This window comes from Xyrauchen texanus, chromosome 37 (genome assembly GCF_025860055.1).
Source record: "Xyrauchen texanus isolate HMW12.3.18 chromosome 37, RBS_HiC_50CHRs, whole genome shotgun sequence".
In the NCBI taxonomy this organism is placed as follows: Eukaryota; Metazoa; Chordata; class Actinopteri; order Cypriniformes; family Catostomidae; genus Xyrauchen; species Xyrauchen texanus.
In genome coordinates this window covers 15,010,561-15,030,961 of record NC_068312.1, presented here as the reverse complement: position 1 = coordinate 15,030,961, position 20,401 = coordinate 15,010,561, and the positions used below count along the sequence as shown (strand labels likewise).

The 20,401-nt window shown below is 36.2% G+C and overlaps 1 protein-coding gene across 3 annotated transcripts; it reads right to left on the bottom strand.

Moving 5' to 3' along the window:
- Window positions 1–3,313: 3,313 nt before the first annotated feature.
- LOC127630445 (glutathione hydrolase 1 proenzyme-like) lies at window positions 3,314–20,263 on the bottom strand. Of its 3 annotated transcripts, none has more exons than XM_052107967.1 (14): window positions 20,163–20,263; window positions 19,734–19,835; window positions 18,467–18,643; window positions 18,013–18,143; window positions 17,267–17,356; window positions 16,898–17,090; window positions 13,180–13,340; window positions 12,919–13,068; window positions 10,836–10,972; window positions 10,001–10,188; window positions 9,265–9,392; window positions 8,085–8,197; window positions 5,883–5,996; window positions 3,314–5,778 (listed from the first exon to the last, which is right to left on the bottom strand). In XM_052107967.1, exons 1-14 carry the CDS (start codon window positions 20,189–20,191, stop codon window positions 5,632–5,634), a joined length of 1,860 nt encoding a protein of 619 aa, XP_051963927.1. In that variant the 5' UTR covers window positions 20,192–20,263; the 3' UTR covers window positions 3,314–5,631. The 3 variants fall into 3 exon arrangements, with proteins under 3 accessions (XP_051963927.1, XP_051963929.1, XP_051963928.1); XM_052107969.1 differs by having other exon boundaries at window positions 19,734–19,777; window positions 20,163–20,254; XM_052107968.1 differs by lacking the exon at window positions 19,734–19,835 and having other exon boundaries at window positions 20,163–20,246.
- Window positions 20,264–20,401: the final 138 nt, after the last annotated feature.

Genomic DNA, 20,401 nt, shown 5'->3' with positions numbered 1-20,401 from the left:
TTGAAAAATTCTTAGTCTCAGTTTTATGAGTGTCTTTACAATTAATTTAAAATGCCTCTTAATATTTTGTTATTTAAATATTTAAATGTTAAACTATTAAAAATTATGTCAAAGTGATCAACTAAGCCAGGTTAATCAAAAATGGCAATAGAATATTTAAGGAAATCGCAGGCTAAGTGGTAGCTGTTGACATGGGACTCCGACTGCCATGTGCCATATAAGTTGCAAAATTGGATGTAACTTTACACAGGAAAGGTAAGCATATAATTTACGTCTTGTGGCTATAATTTTGAAACAGTGAGAATTTTAACATTTACGGATTGGTCCCATTTACTTCCATTTTAAACACCTCACTGACAGTTACCCAGATGTTTGCTTCTTTTTTATTTATTTTTTTAAGAAAAGGAGGGACAAGTTGAAATGAATTTTTGTGGTAATCAACATGATGCCACAAATGCTGTCGATTGAGCTTAAGTTGTATTTATCTCGGAATATTCGTATAATATTCATAAAGTCTAGTTAAGCGCCAACAGCAAAAGGAGGTTGCTGTAACATCAGCTTGGCCATGTCAGGCAGACGAAGATGATGATGATGATGTGAAGAACCCATTTTCACTCTAAATAACAATTTTACTGACGGTTAGGTTTAGGATTGGTGTTTGGGTTAGTTAAAGGTGCACTCCCATTTTTGGGGCTTTTTCCCCATTAAAACGTTTTACTCATAAAGAAATTAATTGTAATTTTAAACATATGTATAAAATCATGGCCACTCACATGAGTGGACTCTAGTCATATCAGTAACTTTATAAAAGCTGTTTTATTCTACATGGGACAGGGGTGCCTTCATGTGGGCTGCCATTTTAGAATCACATGACCAGCTGAATACTACTCGTTAATCTCAGTAACCGTCTTGTTATTGGACACATTCACTCTTGGATTAAATCAATCATGACTGATTGTGAATAGTACATTTCTACAAATGTATCTGCAACTAAAAACTATTGATTTTGAATGATGCTGCATCCACACCACTAGGTGCCACTGTAAGATAACACGAGCAAAAAGTTGCTGAGTGCACCTTTAATAAAATATTCTTTTCTGTTGGCTGTATTACATTATTTACAACAACAACAAAACATTTAAGTAAAAAAAAATGCTTTTGAAGCCACCCAGTGGACATTTAATCTCAACAACTCTTCAGTTTTAACTATTGGGGGCAGTGGATAGATTTTTGGGAAGTACAGACCAATTTCTGCAGCAGAACTTTCGAACACCTGCTGCCGAATTCACAGTGTAATCACTCCGTAGTGGCTTTCCTCAGAGCTAATTTCACTTTTTTTAATTTTGTTTTTAAAATTGTAATTTCTGAACTTAATTTGATATTTTCTTATATCTAATACAATGATATTCATATATGTGTATGTTGCTTACTGTGTCTAAATTGGGCTACTGTATTTATTTTCCTTGGTTGCAGTCACTGCTTGAAAAATCAATCAATACAATCCAAATCTGAATTTGTTTTTAATTATATTTGCAAAGAGATTCAGATTTGTTTTTTTAAATACAGGAGTTGTCCATACAGGAGTCCTATGCCTCTTGAAAAAGTCACTTTATCTACTGTGTGGATTGCTGACCGCCTGTCACAGCTTCTTGGCATCTCTCATTAGGACAAAAGTGTGCAGATGGATGGTCATAAGGAACGTTTAGCTCAGCTGCTTACCAATGATGGTTCCACAGCATGAGGTCCAACATTTCTTTATAACTGACATTCAATTTGCTGAAAATAGGATCTGTCTGACTCTGAAATGCACAGCTAGATCACATTGCAAGTTTTGAAAAATGCCAGTGATTAGATTAGCTTCGGCATCACGATAGAGAAGATAAGCAAGGCATTATGAGCTCCTGTTATTCTGGAGGACAAGAATAAACATTGTCATGTAATCTTTTGGCATAAGTAGTAAGCATAACTAGAATGCCAGTCAGCAAATCCTTAGAGCCACAAGACAGACAGTCTAAGGCCCAGTCATTTCATATTCAGTCCACAGGGGAGCTTTTTAGTTCTGCCTGCTGGAGCCCAAATCTTTTTAATTTAGCCTTTATTTTCTCCTCCATACTTGAGCTGTGAGCATATGGAACGCTGTGAGCGTTTCATGCATGACAGAAGATTAATAGTATATACAATGAATCATCTCTTCTCAACCCAAACTTAAACCCATGCTAACCAATCGCTGGCTGTGGTACGATACATCTCTTAGAAATGTCTGTGCTTTTGTGGGGGGGTCATTCAAAGCATGAATAGAAAAAAAAGCATAGACTCTTTGACAGAACATTCATGAGCACTCAAGTGTCTGTGCCCACAGAACAAAGCTCTTCCACAGTGAATTATGAGCATGCATATGTGACCACCCTCCTGTCAGGAAACAGCTTTGGGACTGTTCTGGAAAATGAAAACGTTCCTTGTTTCCTTGAATGATTGTATTCTGTCTTTTACTGCTGAATTACAGTACAATAACGAAACATGGACACATATGCAAATCACACACAGACGAAGCCTGAGGCAGTTCTGGAGATACAAGTTACTGTTTTTACGGGCACTTCCAGCTCCCAAAGTCATTCTGGTGACTTTGGGAGCAGCAGTTTTAGATTTCTTGACATTTCTTGTGTAGCTATATTGTGTAGCAATAATGTAAGTTAATGTTGAAGTTTACATTTTTGTTTATTATTATTATTTACCTTTAAAAATTTGCCTATTGTGGTAGTATCATGCATGGAACAGTTATGGTACCAGATGATAAAAATAGGTTCTTTTATGTCCATGTTACTAAATACACTTGCATGGTACTGCAATGTACATGTCCAAAAACTTGGGAAGTGTTTTCACGTACCATGATGCTCCTTTTGGTTGCAAAATGTCTTCTAGCAACATGCCTGCTTGTACTAAGGGATTTGAAACCCCCAAATATTTGATCTGTTCTAACAAAGAGGTCAAATTGGCTACTTCTTTACTTGATACATTAATCTTTTAAACATAGAAGCCTTTTTGCTTATATTTACATATTTAAAAAGGACTTAAATATTGATCTCTTTATCACACACACCTATCATATCGCTTCAGAAACATGGATTTAAACTCTGAAGTCTTATGGATTACTTTTATATGCTTTCTGGAGCTTCAAAGTTTTGGTCACCATTCACTTGCATTGTATGGACCTACAGAGCTGAGATATTCTTAAAAAAAATCTTTGTTTGTTTTTTGCAGAAGAACAAATGTCTGGGATGACATGAGTGTGACACTCCGAATTCTCAATTTTTGGGCAAAATATTTATTTAAAAAGTACATTACTGTGATTATTCAACTATGACCCCAAAACATGTTTGGCTTCTGACCCGATTATTCCAATGGTAATGTTTGATAAATTGCCATTTGAATCTTTTTGCAAACAACTTCTACAGTATAAAAATTGGCACACAGCCATTTGTTCCAAAAACAGTTGAATTAATAGCATAGAAACAGCCAAGGCAAATGTATCTCTCAAAATGCCCTATACATTTACTACCAGAATCACAATATGCTAAACATTTACAAGTCTAGAATTACATCTGCAGCTTCATGAAATAGTATTCATTTGTTCATTTCATTGATCTGTACATTACACAGCAGCTAATGATATTGCAGTTTGTATAATTAGGTGGAAAGCATGTCAAATCAACATGTCAAATCACAGTCCAGTGATAGCCTTCAAATTTATCAGGACATAAAATGACTAACATTACATAATTATTTAGCTTTAAAACAGATTTATCTACTCTGAAAACCTGTGTGGGCCCTGGGTAACATTCAGCAATGTTTTAGATTGTGATGCTTTGAAGATACGTTTGATAATTGAAAAAAGGTAGCCATGATAACTATTTAAAACATTCAGAAGTGATAAATAATGTTTTTTCTGCCCTAGGAGCTTGCATCTGTTTACTTACACTAGTCATTTACACAAAACAGAATAATTGTTACTGTTATTCACAGTTACTGTTGTTAAGCATTTCACATTATGCAAGCCATTGCTGTTACTCTAATGCTGTTCTTTGGAAGATGACAGCAACAGTGGGTAATGGTGTCTAGCAGAGGTAATATGATGTGTCTGGATGCTGTAAGCCCAGAATTGTTCTTATGAATGGCTCTGGTGTCAATCATAATTGTTATTATGTAATATATATGCTGTTTATTCCTTAAAGGAATATTTTGGTTTACAAGTTCATACAAGTTCAGCTCAGTTGACAACATTTGTGGCATAATGTTGATTACCACAACATTTTATTTTGACTCGTCCCTCCTTGTCTTAAAAAAAGCTAAATTGAGGTTACACTGAGGCACTTACAATGGAAGTGAATGGGGCAAATTTTTGAACATTAAAATACACAAGTTTAGCCAGAAGACATAAAGGATATGCATATAAACATGTGTTATAAAATCACTTACTAACCTTATCTGTGTAAAGTTAAAGCCAATTTTACAATTACATTACAATGACCATGTAATGTCAACAAACCCAAAACCCTAAAATGACTGTAAAAATGAGTTTTAAACACCTTTACAGCTCAAATAATACACGAGTTTAAACAGAAGAATTCATGTAAGTGCTTTTATAAAATTATAAGCTTCACATTTCTGTGTTTAAACCCTCAAAATGTTTGCCACATTCACTTCCATTGTAAGTGCCTCACTGTAACAGAAATGTTTGCTTTTTTTAAAGATAAGGAGGGGCGAGTCGAAATAAATATTTGTTGTAATCAACATTATGCCACAAATGCTGTCGATTGAGCTGAACTTGTATTGAACACGGAATATTTCTTTAAAGAGCAATGAAGTCGCATACAGTTATTTATTAATTTACATTTTATATACTAATATCAGTGAAACGTTCACCTTCTAGATAGCAATATAATAGCATTTCCCACACATTTAAGCTTTGTCTTATTCCAGTGAATATTTACCCATAAAAAAATGCAGGCTAAACAATACCTAAAAATAAAAAATAAAATAATAATAATAATAATAATAATAATAATGCATGATTTACATAAAAAAACTCCTTATTTTTATGTGTATTTTTAATTTCATATTTATTTCCTCGACTTATTGCTGTGATATTTTTTTGGTAATTCTTCTTTTTCTGCTACTGGCAACAATTTGGAGCTGTGCAAGAGTGCGTGACTGCTTTCAACAAATAACCTCATGTCCATCAACCAATCGAACTCCATTATGCAACAAAGAACCCATTCAATGGAATAAAAGTAGGACCATACAAATGATCAATCTCAGTTCTTTTCTATACAAGCAAGGGAATAAATAAGGTTGGTAAAATCAGACACTGGGGTATTCAGTTAGAAAAGCACTGTTGATCCCAATATGAACAATCATTTCCCATCAAAAAGAAAATAACACAATGAATAAATTAATAAATACAAGGAGTCTTTGTGCATCCTTGTGCATTGTGATCCGCGTTGATTGTTGGGCATAAGGTGTGTTGCTTTTCAGTATGCATATATGTTGTTCCTGGATTTTGACTGAGTCACCAATGCAGTCTGTTGACTGAAGGTCCACAAACACAGAGAAGAGAGAAAGGGAGCAGGGCAGTCAGTATCCTGCAGGATAGCCGCCTTTTCTGGGGTCACATTCAGCACAGATTTTGTCCCCCTGTCGCACAACTGCCTGGACTACTGCTCCTGGAGTCCTCAGCCATTCTGTAATGTGATTCTTCTGAACCAAGCCATCCAGAACACTCTGAAGAACATGGTTACATAGGCCACAAACACAAAAGAAAAATGTGAATCATTATCAGTTTACTGACTTTAAGCAACTTTAATTGTCAAGTGCATGTAGCTCACCTGCTCAAAGTTCTGTTCCACAACTGTCATGTTTGGGTTGAGCTGATTGTGAACTCTGGGCTCTGTAACAGCTTTCTTCAGATTGTAGTTAAAAAATAAGGAGTTCAGGATTACCTAGGATGTGGAAGAGAGGAAAAGTGATAAATTAGAGAACTGATACATGACAAATGATAATGGCTTTAAATGGCTATAAAAAAAAAAGTTTAGGCTTCATGAACAGCTATTGGAATATTCCTGTAGAGATGCACCTATATGGAATTCTTGTGCAAAAACTGATCATTTTACTTAATGCATTTTAACCCTTTCAACTGGAACGGCTAGCTTATTATTTAAAAACCTCGTTTGAGGTGTCAACAGGTGTCAGTTCAATAAAGAGCACTTTTAAGGGTTATCCTACAGCATATATTTTTCCCGTAAATTATCGCTATCATAAATGATGGGAAAATTATCTAAATCTAACAACAGATGTAAACTAGTGTCCACGATATTAGTACCCAATATCGGCCTGTAAATAGCCAATATCAACCAAAATGATAAATAAAAAAATGAAATAAAAACTGTAATATTAGCCGATAACTATTACAGTGTAAATATATTGTGCATCCCTAATAATCAGTTTATGCAGAATGAAGACGTTTACATTCTGTTCTAGATATTCTCTTGTGGAAGAACTGGAGATGCTCACTCTTGCCAATTATTATGCTACATTTTTATTTTAATCAAAGAACTCATGCTTATTCATTTCCTTAACTATAACACACAAGAACACGATCAACTGCAAAATGTAGGTCATGCTTGCGGTGCTTTCAACCATCTGCAAATAGATTTATGCTAATTTCTTTGCAAAACAATATCTTTCTCCTCCTCGCTTCAAAAGTGTCTTTCTTTGATCGGTTGATTTTGAACTGTCTATATATTGTATCCCCCAGAGATACTTTAGTTTGGACATACAGTATATATATAATGTGTGGATATAAATTATTATTCTGTTACAGTGAAAACATCATGGTTAATGTTGTATCTCCGTTCTCTAATGGAGGGAACGAGACGTTGTGTCAAATGTAGTGACACAAGGGGTCTTTCTTGAGAGCCTCTGAACTTGAGACAGAATTTGCATGTCCCGCCTCTGGACATAGGGAAGTGTCTGTCTGTGAGGTTTTTGCACTGAAGAGCTGAGAATATAGTACGGCCGTTTACAGTGGTAGGTCTAGTGTCGTGGCTAGCGGGACACAACGTCTCGTTCCCTCCATCAGGGAACGGAGGTTACAACAGTAACCATGACGTTCCCCTTCTGTAACTCACCCAGCGTTGTGTCGAATGTAGTGACACAAGGGGATCCATTTAAAAACACCATGCACTAGACCGTACGTGAACTGCTGACACAGGTGCAAGCTAGCTACTGTGTGCTAGAAGCAACTGTATCGGCCGGACGTAACTCTCCCCAACGCCCCCAGAAAAAGGTGTCATATACAGACCTTAGGTTCCCAGCACCCCTAATGGGGGAACAGGCGACATGACTTATCATGGGAGCAAGCCAGCCAGCTGCGGCCTTTTCTCTCTCTATGTTTCTCGTCATAGAGCATAAAGCGGCTGGGGCTATCTTAAAGCTATTAAATGCGTCAGGGAAGGCGATCTTTTCCATTCCTATTCTTTCAGGGGGAAAAGACCCTGCGGAGACCACATCCTGCCCAGACTGGGGGGAGGTATTGTGGCCAATACGTCACATGGCTTGTCAAGCCACACGTGGAAGTGGCGCGGTGGCAGGTCCTACCTGGTGAGGGAGGAGCTCTACAAACACAGCGACCAGGGGCAGAGGGACTGCCCAAGGGAGACGCGGGTCCGCCGGCTGGTTACCCAGCCCGCTGCTCTGCAGATGTGGCTATGGGGCATTCGACCCAACGTCGAGTGAGTGACAGAAGGGGAACTGCAAATAAGGTGTTTATGTCCAAAATTCTGATCAATACAGGCATATGCCAGCTGACTTTTCTTATTTCTAGAAACCGGAATATTTCTGTCAGGTTATGTCTATATTCTGATACTAAACAGAATTTTCTTGTTTGAGTCACCATTCATTTATTGATATTGGCTTTTGTTGTGTGCTGTAGACATTGGATGTATGGTGAAATATACTGTATATCCAAGCATCTAAGTATGATGGGAAAAGTTTACATTGTTAAAATCTGTGTGGGAATCCATATTTACCAGAGCAGTTGCAGTAGTGATTTTCGTCCCACCTGAGGCCCCGACCACCATTTTGACTCTGTTGTGTTTGTCAAATATTATTGTGGGACACATTGATGAAAGTGGTCTTTTACCTTGCCAAAAGATAAAAACAGTACAGTATTTCCATACATGTCTTCAAACAGGTACAAGTGCTGTTATTTTGGCTTACTATTAAAGGAATAGTTCACCCAAAAAATTCAATTCTCTCACAATTTACTCACCATCCCAGATGTGTAACTTTCATTCTTCAGCAGAACACAAACAAATATTTTAGAAGAATATCTCAGCTCTGTTGGTCCATACAATGCAAGTGAATAGTGGCCAAAACTTTGAAGCTCCAAAAAGCACATAAAGGCAGCATAAAAGTAATCCACACAATTCCAGTTGTTTAATCCATGTCTTCAGAAGCAATATTATAGGTGTGGGTGAGAAACAGATCAATATTTATGTTTTTCTTTATTATAAATCTCCTCCTTTGACTATCCCTGACCAGTATGAGGTACTATGCATGAAGAATGTGAATTGGAAAAAAAAGAAGATTGTGTAAGTGAAAGTGAAAGTGGAGATTTCTAGTTAAAAAAAAAAAGAAAAAGAAAAAAAAAAAGAGTAGCACTTTGGTCTATTCTTGCCCAAAACCAATTGGATCACCTTTGAGGACTTTGATTTAATCACTGGAGTTTTTTGGATGACTTTTATGCTGATTGTTTGTGCTTTTTGGTGATTAAAAGTTCTGCCAAACATTCACTTGCATTGTATGATACTAAAGAGCTGAGATATTCTTGTAAAAATATTCATTTGTGTTCTGCAGTAGAAAGTTGTACACATATGGGATGGCATGAAGGTGAGGAAATGAATTAAACTTAATGGGATAGTTCACCCCAAAATGATAATCCTCTCAAAACTTTAACATTTGAAATTTTGGTCTGTTTCTCACCCAAAGTGATCTCAACGCATTGCTTCAGAAGACATGGATTAAACCACTCAAAATGTATGGATTCATTTTATGCTGTCTTTATGTCCTTTTTGAAAGTTTTGCACCCCATTGACAAAAAAACCTTTGTTTATGTTTCACAGAAGAAAGATAGTCACACCAGGGTAAGTAAATAGTGAATTATAATTTAGGGGTGAACTATATTTGTAAGGCATGTGAGTCTTTTACCTGGCTGAATGAAGTTGTTGGGTGAAGGGGGAACCCCAAATCCATTTGTAATATAAGGAGAGCTGAAATCGTCCATCTCGTCATTAAAGATAATGCCAGTTGAATGTGACATCACCTTAGATCCAAAACTTTGAGAAAACAAGAAAGTACAGTAAGTAAAAGACTCTTAAAGTACACAAAAATATTGTTTTTTATAAAGTTTATATGAACATATTTTAATGTTTTTAATGCTTCAGAGAATCAAGTAGCTTCTAAGAAGGGGAAGACTGTTTTATGTTGCAACTGTTGACTAAATATTGTTCAAGTGTCTGTCAATCTTGTTCCAGGAAGCTCCCAGAACTGTACATATTACTCCCTTTCTCCCTTACAGTATCTAACATGTCTGATGAAACTCATTATACATCTGATGTATCTCATTAGCACACTGCCTGAGAGTGAATGAAGTCGGAGACACCTATTCTGTCCTACAAAGGCCAAATGCAGTAACTATGCCAACACTGAAACTGAGAATATGGATTCAAAGCTTTATGATAGTCCAGCCAATATTTATTATCATTCTTTCCTTCTCTTAAAGAGCCAAATCACTCTATTAAAGTACAGTTTCTAGTCTAGGAGTACCAATTCTGATCATACAATGAGTCAATTTTGAAAATATGTGTTTTCATTGCTGCATTTTGCCTTTTTAGTGAAGTATAAAGTACAGTCCTAAAGGTTATGTCTCTCCTATTTCTCTTACTATAAGTTGATGGTGCTTGTTGCTGCCACCGCACTCCCATCCTCTGCGATAACTGACAGGTGAGCTGTCCCGTGGTCATCGGGTACAAAGTACTCAGGATCGTAGTAGCTGTCTGGGTGAGTGGTGTCATCTGTTATTTTACTCCTGATGTTGTCTGCAAAGTAGTCTGAGGTCATGTTGTGGATGAGCTGAGAGAGGAGATGATTGAAATGAGATTTACAAGAGGCAATTGAGCTTGCAGGTGCATAAAATAGGAACAGTTAAAGGATTTGGGAAAATAATACCAACAGACATTACAATGAAGGACTCTTTGAACCATTTCAGAGATATTGAGTAAAACTGGATCAGATTAGGCCAATCAGGAGTTGACTCTTCAAAATGTGAGATGTACATTGAATTTCATAACAAACAATTATTTACAGGTTCATGGGAAGAAGCCCAAGCAATACATATAGTGGTGCCAAAAAGGATTTGGACAATTAAGATATAATTAAAAATGTTTGCCTTACCAGTATATAACAAATGATCAAACCAAATGGTATTTATTCTAAATAAATTGTTCAAATAAATGAAGGGTTCAAATAAAACAAGATATTGTTCAAAATTTAGACAAAACGTATTGTGACACTCTCTGGTTGTCTAACGTAAGTGTCACATGTCCGTAGGTAATTTGATGAACTAATGAACTATACTTGTCGAACTGACTTCTGACCACTAACAATCACATTGAGATATCCATTTGTTTGCAGATGCCCCTTGGTTATATATTTTGTAGGAAATATATATCAAAAAGTGTCCAAATACATTTTGGGCCCATTGTACTGTACTAACTCACGTCGGTGATGTTGAGGTAACGTGGGTCTCCCAGTTTACTCCTTTTGGCATAAGCAAAGCGGAATGCCTCTACGATGCGATGATATGTCAAAGTCTTTTCCTCTGCTGTGGACACACTGCTGTCTGAGAAGTTGTAACCTACAATGGAAAAGTTATTTGCCTTAATCTTCAGTTTATCAGTGTTATGGTAATTCAGGTAATTCAGGTAAACTGATCCACCTTTTCCCAGTAATCTTAAAAATAGTGACCAAACTTACATGAATTTAAAGGGATTGTTCACTAAAACAATTTTAATTATCTCATCATTTACTCACCCACATGCAATCACAGATGTGTATGACTTTCTTCTGCAGAACACAAACAAAGATTTTCAGAAGAATATCTCAGCTCTGTAGGTCCATACAATGCAAGTGTGATGACTAGAACTTTGAAGCTCCAAAAATCACATAAAGGAAATATAAAAGTATCTAATTTGAGTTCAGTGGTTGGAGTGATATAATAGGTGTTGGTGAGAAACAGAACAATATTTAAATCCTTTTTTACGCTAAATCTCCACTTTCATATTCACTTTCAGATTGAAAGTTAAACTAAACAGGCACAACATTGGACATTCAGATGTAAAAGTGAAAGTGGAGATTTGAGGTAAAAAAAAAAAAGGACTTAAATTTCTCATCCACACCTATTATATTGCTTCTGAAGATATGGATTTTACCACTGGAGTCATATGGATTACTATTATGTTTCCTTTATATGATTTTTGGAGCTACAAATACTGATCAACATTCACTTGCATTGTATGGACCTATAGAGCTGAGATAATTAAATCTTCATATGTGTTCAGCAGAAGAAAGAAATTCATAAATATCTGGGATGATATGAGTAAATGATGAGAAATGTTTCATTTTTATGTGCCTTTAACCCTGCACTTTTACTTTTCTACAAAAGTACTTGCCTTACACAATTCTGAAAGCCTTAAAGGGATAGTTAACAACCCAAGAATGAAAATTCAATTTTATTTTTTCTCTTTCAAAGGACCTTTTTTGTTTTGTTTGATCCAAGCAAATGCTGACTGAGCCAGTCACTCTCCTTAAAAGCTGGATTACACTACAGTAATTTAATATTTTTTATAGCCCCGATATTCATTTGGCCGAGTCTGTGCTTTAGGCCATAGTTTTAGAATCGGTTCAGATTGAAAAAATTGCGTAGTGTAATCCTGTGTTAACATCTTCTTTTGTGTTCCACAGAGAAAAGGAAGTCATTTGTCAAAGTCATAAGATTTTGGGGTTAATTATCCCTTTAATGAATGTTCTTATACATCATTCTACTTGCCCTTATGACAGAATTCTGAAGGCCTTAATTAATGTTCATATACATATACTGATTGCCCTCATGTCTAAAGCATTTATTTATTTATTATTTATCCACATATTTAAACCCCTGGTTTACCCATGACAATGGTGCTTTGACATCAAAGTGTATCAGAGGGGTTAGTAAGTGCTTGTGTGGCAATTTGGAGGATTATTACAAAATCAGCAGATTCACAGAGCTAATTAATTTCCAGATCAAAAAACAACATAGTTTTCCATAAATTACTCAGTCACCAATAAAACTTTTACTGCAACCTCTAAACCCTTAAGTACTATATATGGACAATGACAAGTTAACTTGCCTACTCAGGATGATTATTTAAAGCAAGCAGATATTTGATAAATAAATAGTTTACCCAAAAATGATGTCATTATTTACTCACCCTCATTTTGTTCCAGACCAATATGACTTTCTTTCTTATATGGAACACAAAAAGAGCCTCAGTAAACTTTCACTTACATTGCACTTTTTTTTTATCCACACAATGAAAGTGAATGGTGACTGAGGCAAAAATTTTAGCAAACATCTCCTTTCTTTTTGCAAGTTAGGAACAAAACGAGGGTGAGTAAATAATGAAAGAAATTTTATTTTTGGGAGAACTGTCCCCTTTAAGATATAGTTTCCATAAAGTACATTTACATTTTTGTTGTACTTTGAAATGCTTTAAATAGCTCAGGTCTTAAGCAAACACATAAAGACAGTATAAACAGACTCACCATCCACTATGTTGAGTATCAGTGCAAGCACAGGTCCACTGGATGGAGCATCAGGAACATGTATGGTGTACTCCCCCACATTTAACTTCAGCGGGCTCTCATTCAACACTGGCTTATATTCCATTAGGTCCTCAAGTGTTATAATCCCTCCTGTATTATAAGGAACAAACCCCTGTTTGATTAGCATATTTTGATAGAATTAGGCCAGCGGAAATTCAACATAATCACAGAGTTACAGTAAAACAGAAAGCATGATATCACCTGCAGCCTGGATATCATCCACTATAATCTGGGCCATAGACCCGTTGTAAAAAACATCCGGCCCCTCTTCTGCTATAGTCTCGTAAGTGTCAGCGAGTCTGGGAAATCGAATAATATCATTTTCCTTCAGGAGGTTTTTGTCCGAGTCACAAAACACTTCACTGTAAAGCAGAGAGAGACAGAGAGAAGGAAAAGCAAGACTATGTCTATGTTTAGAGCAAGGTTCCCCAATTAGTTTTCACCAAGGGCCAAATTCTGTCAACAATACAAAGCCAAGGGCCTCATGTGTTTGTGCTTCTGCTATTATTTGTAGTAGTATTATTGTTTTTATTATTACTATTGTGTTTTTTTGTATAATTATTATTTTTATCCCCTTTTCTCCCAATTTGGAATGCCCAATTCAAACTACTTAGTAGGTCCTTGTGGTGGTGCGGTTACTCACCTCAATCTGGGTGGCAGAGGACAAGTCTCAGTTGCCTTCACTTCTGAGACAGTCAATCCACGCATCTTATCACGTGACACGTTGTGCATGAGACACCGCTGAGAGTAGCGTGAGCATGTGGAGGCTCATGGTACTCTCCGCAATCCACACACAACTTACCACACGCCCCATTGAGATCGAGAACCACTAATCGCGACCACAAGGAGGTTACTCCATGTGACTCTACCCTCCCTAGCAATCAGGCCAATTTGGTTGCTTAGGAGACCTGGCTGGAGTCACTCAGCACACCCTGGATTCGAACTTGCAACTCCAGGGGTGAGTAGTTTTGGTCGATACTCGCTGAAGCTATATAGCTATTGTTGTATTTTGTTAAAACAGTCATAAATATTCAGATTTTTGTATTATTTATTTTTCTCAGTATTAGTAGCCTGTTTTATTTATACAAACAATTATGACATTTTTTTTGTATACTGATACACAAATCTATACAACTTTGCCTGTTGAAAATTAAAAACGAGAATTTTTTTTAGGAACAATCTGGATCTTCATATCCTCAATGCGAGTCAGCTGTTCCTGCTCATCTCCAAATGGGATCTATTCCCTGCTTTCTCCCTAATTGCTGATTCAATTATTAGGCCTATTAGAATTAATACTGTTATTGTTCTCATAATATAACAAAGTATTGTAATAATTTCAATAAAGAAAAGAATGTAAGACAGTGCTTTCTTAAATATTATTTTTAATAGGCCTATATGCATATTTTTTTATATCATACTATACATGTTAATCTTAATGTGCACTATTCAACATGTATTTGTATCACTGTAACTTGTATATATTATCCAGGCATTACAGTTTTTCTTAGTCGCTTTGGCTCAATTCTCAAATAAGAATAATTTTTTCCATAACATTAAGTTCAAATCTCTGAACAGTTAGTTTCTTGTTCACACCAGATTTGAGTGTCCTATTCATTAAAGAAAATTGCACGTGTTCCAAAGAGTAAGTACAATTTTCTACAATTTGCACACTAACTGAATGCGCATGGCTTGCTGATCAAAACTGATGAGTTGATTTTCAGTGAAATTGTCACTCTTCACGACTTCTAAACATTCTTTCATCGTGTCAGCAGCCATCATATGCAAAATAATACATTCAGTTATCAAAATCTGTCAGACATACATGTATATTCCATAAATATCTATGACATGAAATGTTTTTTCGTGTTGCAGGTTTTTTTTTTTTTTTGTTTTTGCATGGATGTCATTTTGTGGCAATTTTCTGCTCACTATATATGACTTTACATGTAAAAAATGAGTAAAAATGGACATTCTCATGTGAATGTTCTATTTACATGTAACACATTGCTACAAAAATAAATTTACTGTATACATACAAATATGCATATCCCTTTTCTGTGTACTACAGTTTTGTACATTATTGACTTTTCCCAGTAAACTTTTACCTACTGTTGAAATCGGTATCTAAAAAGCTCAGTGTGATACATAACAGCATTCAGCTAGATAAAACTGACATTCTTGTACAGTAAGCAGTCAGTGTCAACAAAAAAGTAGAACAAAAATGTAATTTGCATATAACAAACATTTCCAGGGTTGACTGTCATGGTGAAAATAACATCTAAACATTTTGATCAGTACGGCTCACACGATGACAAATAAACTTTCATTTTGGTTGCATTGGCCAATTTACTGACACAATAAGTAGGTTTTGAAGCATGAATTAAATGTTTTGGGTGAGTTACTACATTTTGCAAACATGCAATAGAGTTGTGATGTCCCATAAAACAGTTGCACTTACAGTTTAGAGAATGTTACGACTGTTTCAAAAATGAGCCAAAGCAATTGAAAAAAACTGTAATATACTAGTGCGTGCATTTAAGCAGATTACTAGATCTGTGTTAAATATGTAAAGCTCCTGTTTTTTTTACCTCTATGCTGGTGTGCAGTCGACAAACTGTAGGAGAAAAGATAGATCTGCCTTGTTCCTTGATGTGAATAGATATGCAGACATGCATTTTTATACATGAAAGCGTATGGACATTATTGAAACTCATTATAATTATTATAAGACTATTATTGTTGTCTTTTGATAAAAGTCATGTCAGCAGCTCACAAACTCTAGGGAAATTATAGATTTGCTTTGTTCTTATAATGTTTAAAACCTCTACTAAAGACTCTTTGTATGTCTGTAGACACACACATTTTAAATGATTACAGTTTTCTTTGGATGGTTGATTCAGTGACTAACTCATTTCACTCAAGACACTCATTTGTCACCACCATCAGGCATCAACAGAAATGGCCACTGAATCATTAAATGAATCTGAATGAATTTTGGTGAACGTAACACTCGAGCCACTTGGATACATTTAAATCCCACAATGCACAAGCACAATTGTCATAATTGTAATTGATTAAATAATTTATTCAAGACCAGCTTGTGCTCAGTCTTTTATTGTCATATGTGACTTTTAAAATGACTGCTATGCCCCTGGTAATATAGGCATTTTAAAAAGAGTAGTTGGCTTTGTGAGCACGTTTGGAATATACTCGTAGCACAATATACTGTATGTGCAAATATAAATAGGAGGTTATTTATGCAACAGCGCTCTTTACTCATCTCACTCGAATAAAAACACAGATTATATACTCCTCAAAATGCATCAACACCATGAAAGAACATAATGAAACAGTTATGCCAAATTAGGTAAATAAATGCTTTAACAGCATTCAATATATTAATCTCCAATAGCTGAAGGTGTGGGCAGGAGACTGGTATAAATGTTTGTAAAACAGCAACAGCACCGCCTACTGTACAGGGGTGAAATTATTTTTCTTTTGTATTTTTTAACGACCTTTTGTTGGGAGTTCATCTTGCAAAATCATCATGGATTTCATGTGAAAATGCCTTTAGCACTGGCCAAGCATATGTCTCTCATGGGCCGGATGTGGCCCTTGGGCTGCCTATTGAGGAACCCTAGTTTAGAGTGCAGTGAGTTAAATAGTTACTTGTTTGACGTCAATGAATAAGTGGAATTATTAATGCATATGCAATAGCAAATTACCCAGTGGTACACTCTGATAAACTTGTGTGCATTTCATTTAAATGACTAAAACAAGCTAGCTAGCAAGATAGATAGATAGATAGATAGATAGATAGATAGATAGATAGATAGATAGATAGATAGACAGATAGACAGACAGACAGACAGACAGACAGACAGACAGACTTCACATGTTCACTAAGATAATTCCTTACCACATCGCCTCATCACTCAGAATAGATTCCTTGTTTTTTGCGATGGCGTTGGCCAAGGCCCTGCCGATTGGGAAACCGTTGCGTGCCAATTCAATACTAGGCTCAAACAGTTCCCTCCATGACAGTCTACCATGCCTTTTGTGTGCCATCTCGTAACCCCGAATTTCTCCTGGTATGGCGATAGACAACCCCCCTTCCATTCACACAAATCACAATTTATTGTTCTCATCATTTAAGGACCACAACCGTAAAAAATCTTCAGACAGATTCACTTCAAAATTCAAATGGAATATTGTGCTGAAGCTTTCATGCATTGCAAAGCTATCATGGAGACTGGAATTGGTGATTTTTACATTAATAGTGATGTACCTTTCCTTGACAGCTGGGTATTATTGCCAAACATGTCCTCTGTAGCATTCATTGGAGCAGTTTCCCTGGCATCAATTGTCTCCACTATTCCTGTGGGCAAAACGTGAACATTTCAAATCAGTGTGTATTTATCAAGACTATCAAACATTTCGAAAGAGACTGAGGGCTTGTATGTCATCTCAAGTTTTACATTTATCTTGATCTCTAGAGCTAGTGGTGGCCTAATGTTTAAAGTTGTGGTTTGCTAATACAAAAGTTGCAGGTTTACTCCAAGGTAAGAGTGACGCAAAAATGTAGATGACTATGATGCTGAGTCACCACTGTGTCCTTTTGCAAGGCACTTGACCAAGGGTTGCTCCAGGGAAATGTCTCTTCAATTGGTGTACTGTATATCACTTTGTATGAACAGCATCTGCCGAATAGTAAATTACCTCTGCATCATCTCAAGCCTCTTAAGCATTGTGCGTCAGTACCAGACTTTCTATATAGGGAGGAGCCCTTACAGATGGATTGAATTTTCCACTGAGCAAACTTTAAGACTTGTCAGTAGTTTTGAAGAACTATCTAGTATGTTCATGCTTCCCATACTGTACGTTCCCGAAACGTAACTGAAAGGACATGACGCTAGCAATTTTAAGGTTATGGTTTCGATTCACAGGTAACACACATGCTGATAAAATTTTCCTAGAAAGCACTGCAGCTTTGGATGAATGCATCTGACAAATGAACTGCTAATGTAATATTACCTGTTGATGCATCATATATGGTGAAAAACACCCCTCCTCCGATGCCCATGCTGTGTGCGTTGAACAGCCCAACACACAACAGAGCAGAAATAGAGGCATCAACTGCAGAACCGTTCCGTTTCAAGATGTCCCTGCAAAGATAAAGAATACTGTGCAAATGCAAGTGAAGACAAGCTGAAGAACAGTGACTACATGCAAAATGAACATTCTTACTGCTCATGCGTGCACTGAAAGTGGTAACTTGCAATTGTTTCCTCAAAGATGTATTTCTACTTGATCTAACCCTTCAGGTTTAGTCAGTGATGTTAAATAATATGTTTTAATTGAATAAAACCTGTTAATGTTTTTTGTAAGAAGATAATTTTTAAGTTAACATTGTTTTTCAGTGGGCACTCTCCCATACATACATGCAAATACTGTATACAAGCATGACTTATGGTCTTTTTAAACCTACCTTCCAACCTCCGAACACTTCCCAGCATCTGCTGCCACGGCTGCTTTAGAGTAGAAATTATCTGAGGAGACAGTGAGTCTTTTATTCCCAATCCCCAAAAAGACAACCATGAAGAAACCCACAGCAGCCACAAGCAAGACCACCAGCCCAGCAACAAGAGACTTCTTGACCATTTTCCTATAAAAGGGAATATAGAATGTCTAAAAACTAAATCTAAAAACATGCTTTAATACATGATATTTGTGTGATATTCATACAATACTTTTTATTTTGTAGATTGAGATGGACTTAAAGGTGCACTTAGTCATTTTTGTCCCACATTTACAAAGTTTTCCTTCTAAAGAAATGAAAAAATATTTTGAAATATGTATAAAATCAAGACCACTCTTGTGAGATGAAGAGTTCAGTTATAAGGAACCTTATAAAAGCTGTTTTATTCTACATGGAGCAGGGGTGCATCATGGGGGCAGCCATGTAAGGATCACATGACCAGCTGAATACTACTTGCTTAATCTCAGTTACTGCCCTATTATTGGACACTTTCGTTCATGGATTAAATCAATCCTGGTCTAATGTTCTACAATGGCATTGGTAACTGAAAGCTACTGTGTTTGAATGATGCAGCCTCCAGGCCACTAGGGGTCAGTGTTAGCCATACTTCCAATACTTCTAACAATTACTGAATGCACCTTTAAATCCACACCTCCATATCTGATTATCAAATAATGTCATGTAAATAAACAATTAGCTCATGCAAAAATTAAAGTTCATCAAGTTCTTGCTTGAACACACTTCTTAAATCAGGATCTTAGAGCACCAAAAATTGTTTTAAAATGTAAATTGTTTCTAGGCCAATACATACCATATGCCTTCAGAATACATGGAATGTGATCTATGACTTGCATGGACTACTTTTATGACACAGTTGGGTCATTTTAAAGCTTTAAAGTGATTCACTATCCACTGCTAATGTATTGAAAAGATGGACTGAGATAATCATTAAAAAACTCTAGTGTTCCACATTAGATTTAAAGTCATACATGTTTGGAACAACATGAAGGTGAGTAAATGATGACAGAATTCGGAACTTCATCATTTATGTCAATGGATGCTGTTTTCAAGGAACAGCATCCTCAGCAAACATTATTAGTTTGATAATTGAAAACGCAACAAAGAAGACATGCGAGATTATGAACTTCTACATTAAAGAGAACTGATTTTTCTCCATCCCAAAATAAAACATGTATTAATATTCATGTTACATCACCTTTTTAACTTGTGTTGTTCATGAATGGAAGCACGGGAATAAACCTTGGGTAATTTTTTAGGAGAAACACACAACAATGAAATGTCACCCAGTTCGTAGGACCTGTGAATAAACCCTTCACAGTTATACAACAACAATTGATACAGTGAGTTTAATCAAAACGTTCAGCATTCAGAGTACAATGTCATTGCGACTGACAAATTCTGTTCTGTAGCTGAAGCACAGCACACAGAGAGAGTTCAGATAGAGTTCTTTTTTTTGTGTGTGTTTATCCAAGTCTTAAAACTGTCACACAGCACGCAAGCCCTGATTTTTATCTGACCCCTTCCCTTTTGTACTCCACTCTTATGCCAGGACAGTCTGAGCAGATACTAGATAAAAGATAGTAGGAAGACAATCTTAAAAAATAAATGACATTTCAGGACATACCTTAGAGCTGATTTTGTCTTGTGAACCATGACCCTGGTCCAGAACCTGAAATCCTGTTTTCTTGTGGATGTATCAAGAAAACAAGAGAAGACTTGGACTGAGGCTAGATATAATCTGGACTACTTAAAATTTAACTCCAGTGGTTATAGAACAACCTGGCCCCAAGGAAGTCTGAACCTTAAATAATGATTGGACAGTCAAACAGGATGATTTCACAAAAATACTAAAGTGCACATATT

Excerpts from the sequence above, each read along its gene's own strand:
- LOC127630445 (XM_052107967.1), bottom strand. The coding sequence starts at position 20,191 with ATGGTTCACAAGACAAAATCAGCTCTAAG. Across the intron at positions 17,091-17,266 it reads TACCCAGCTGTCAAGGAAAG|GGGGGTTGTCTATCGCCATA; the intron begins GTACATCACTAT and ends TGTGAATGGAAG. Across the intron at positions 9,393-10,000 it reads ACAAGCACCATCAACTTATA|TTTTGGATCTAAGGTGATGT; the intron begins GTAAGAGAAATA and ends GTTTTCTCAAAG.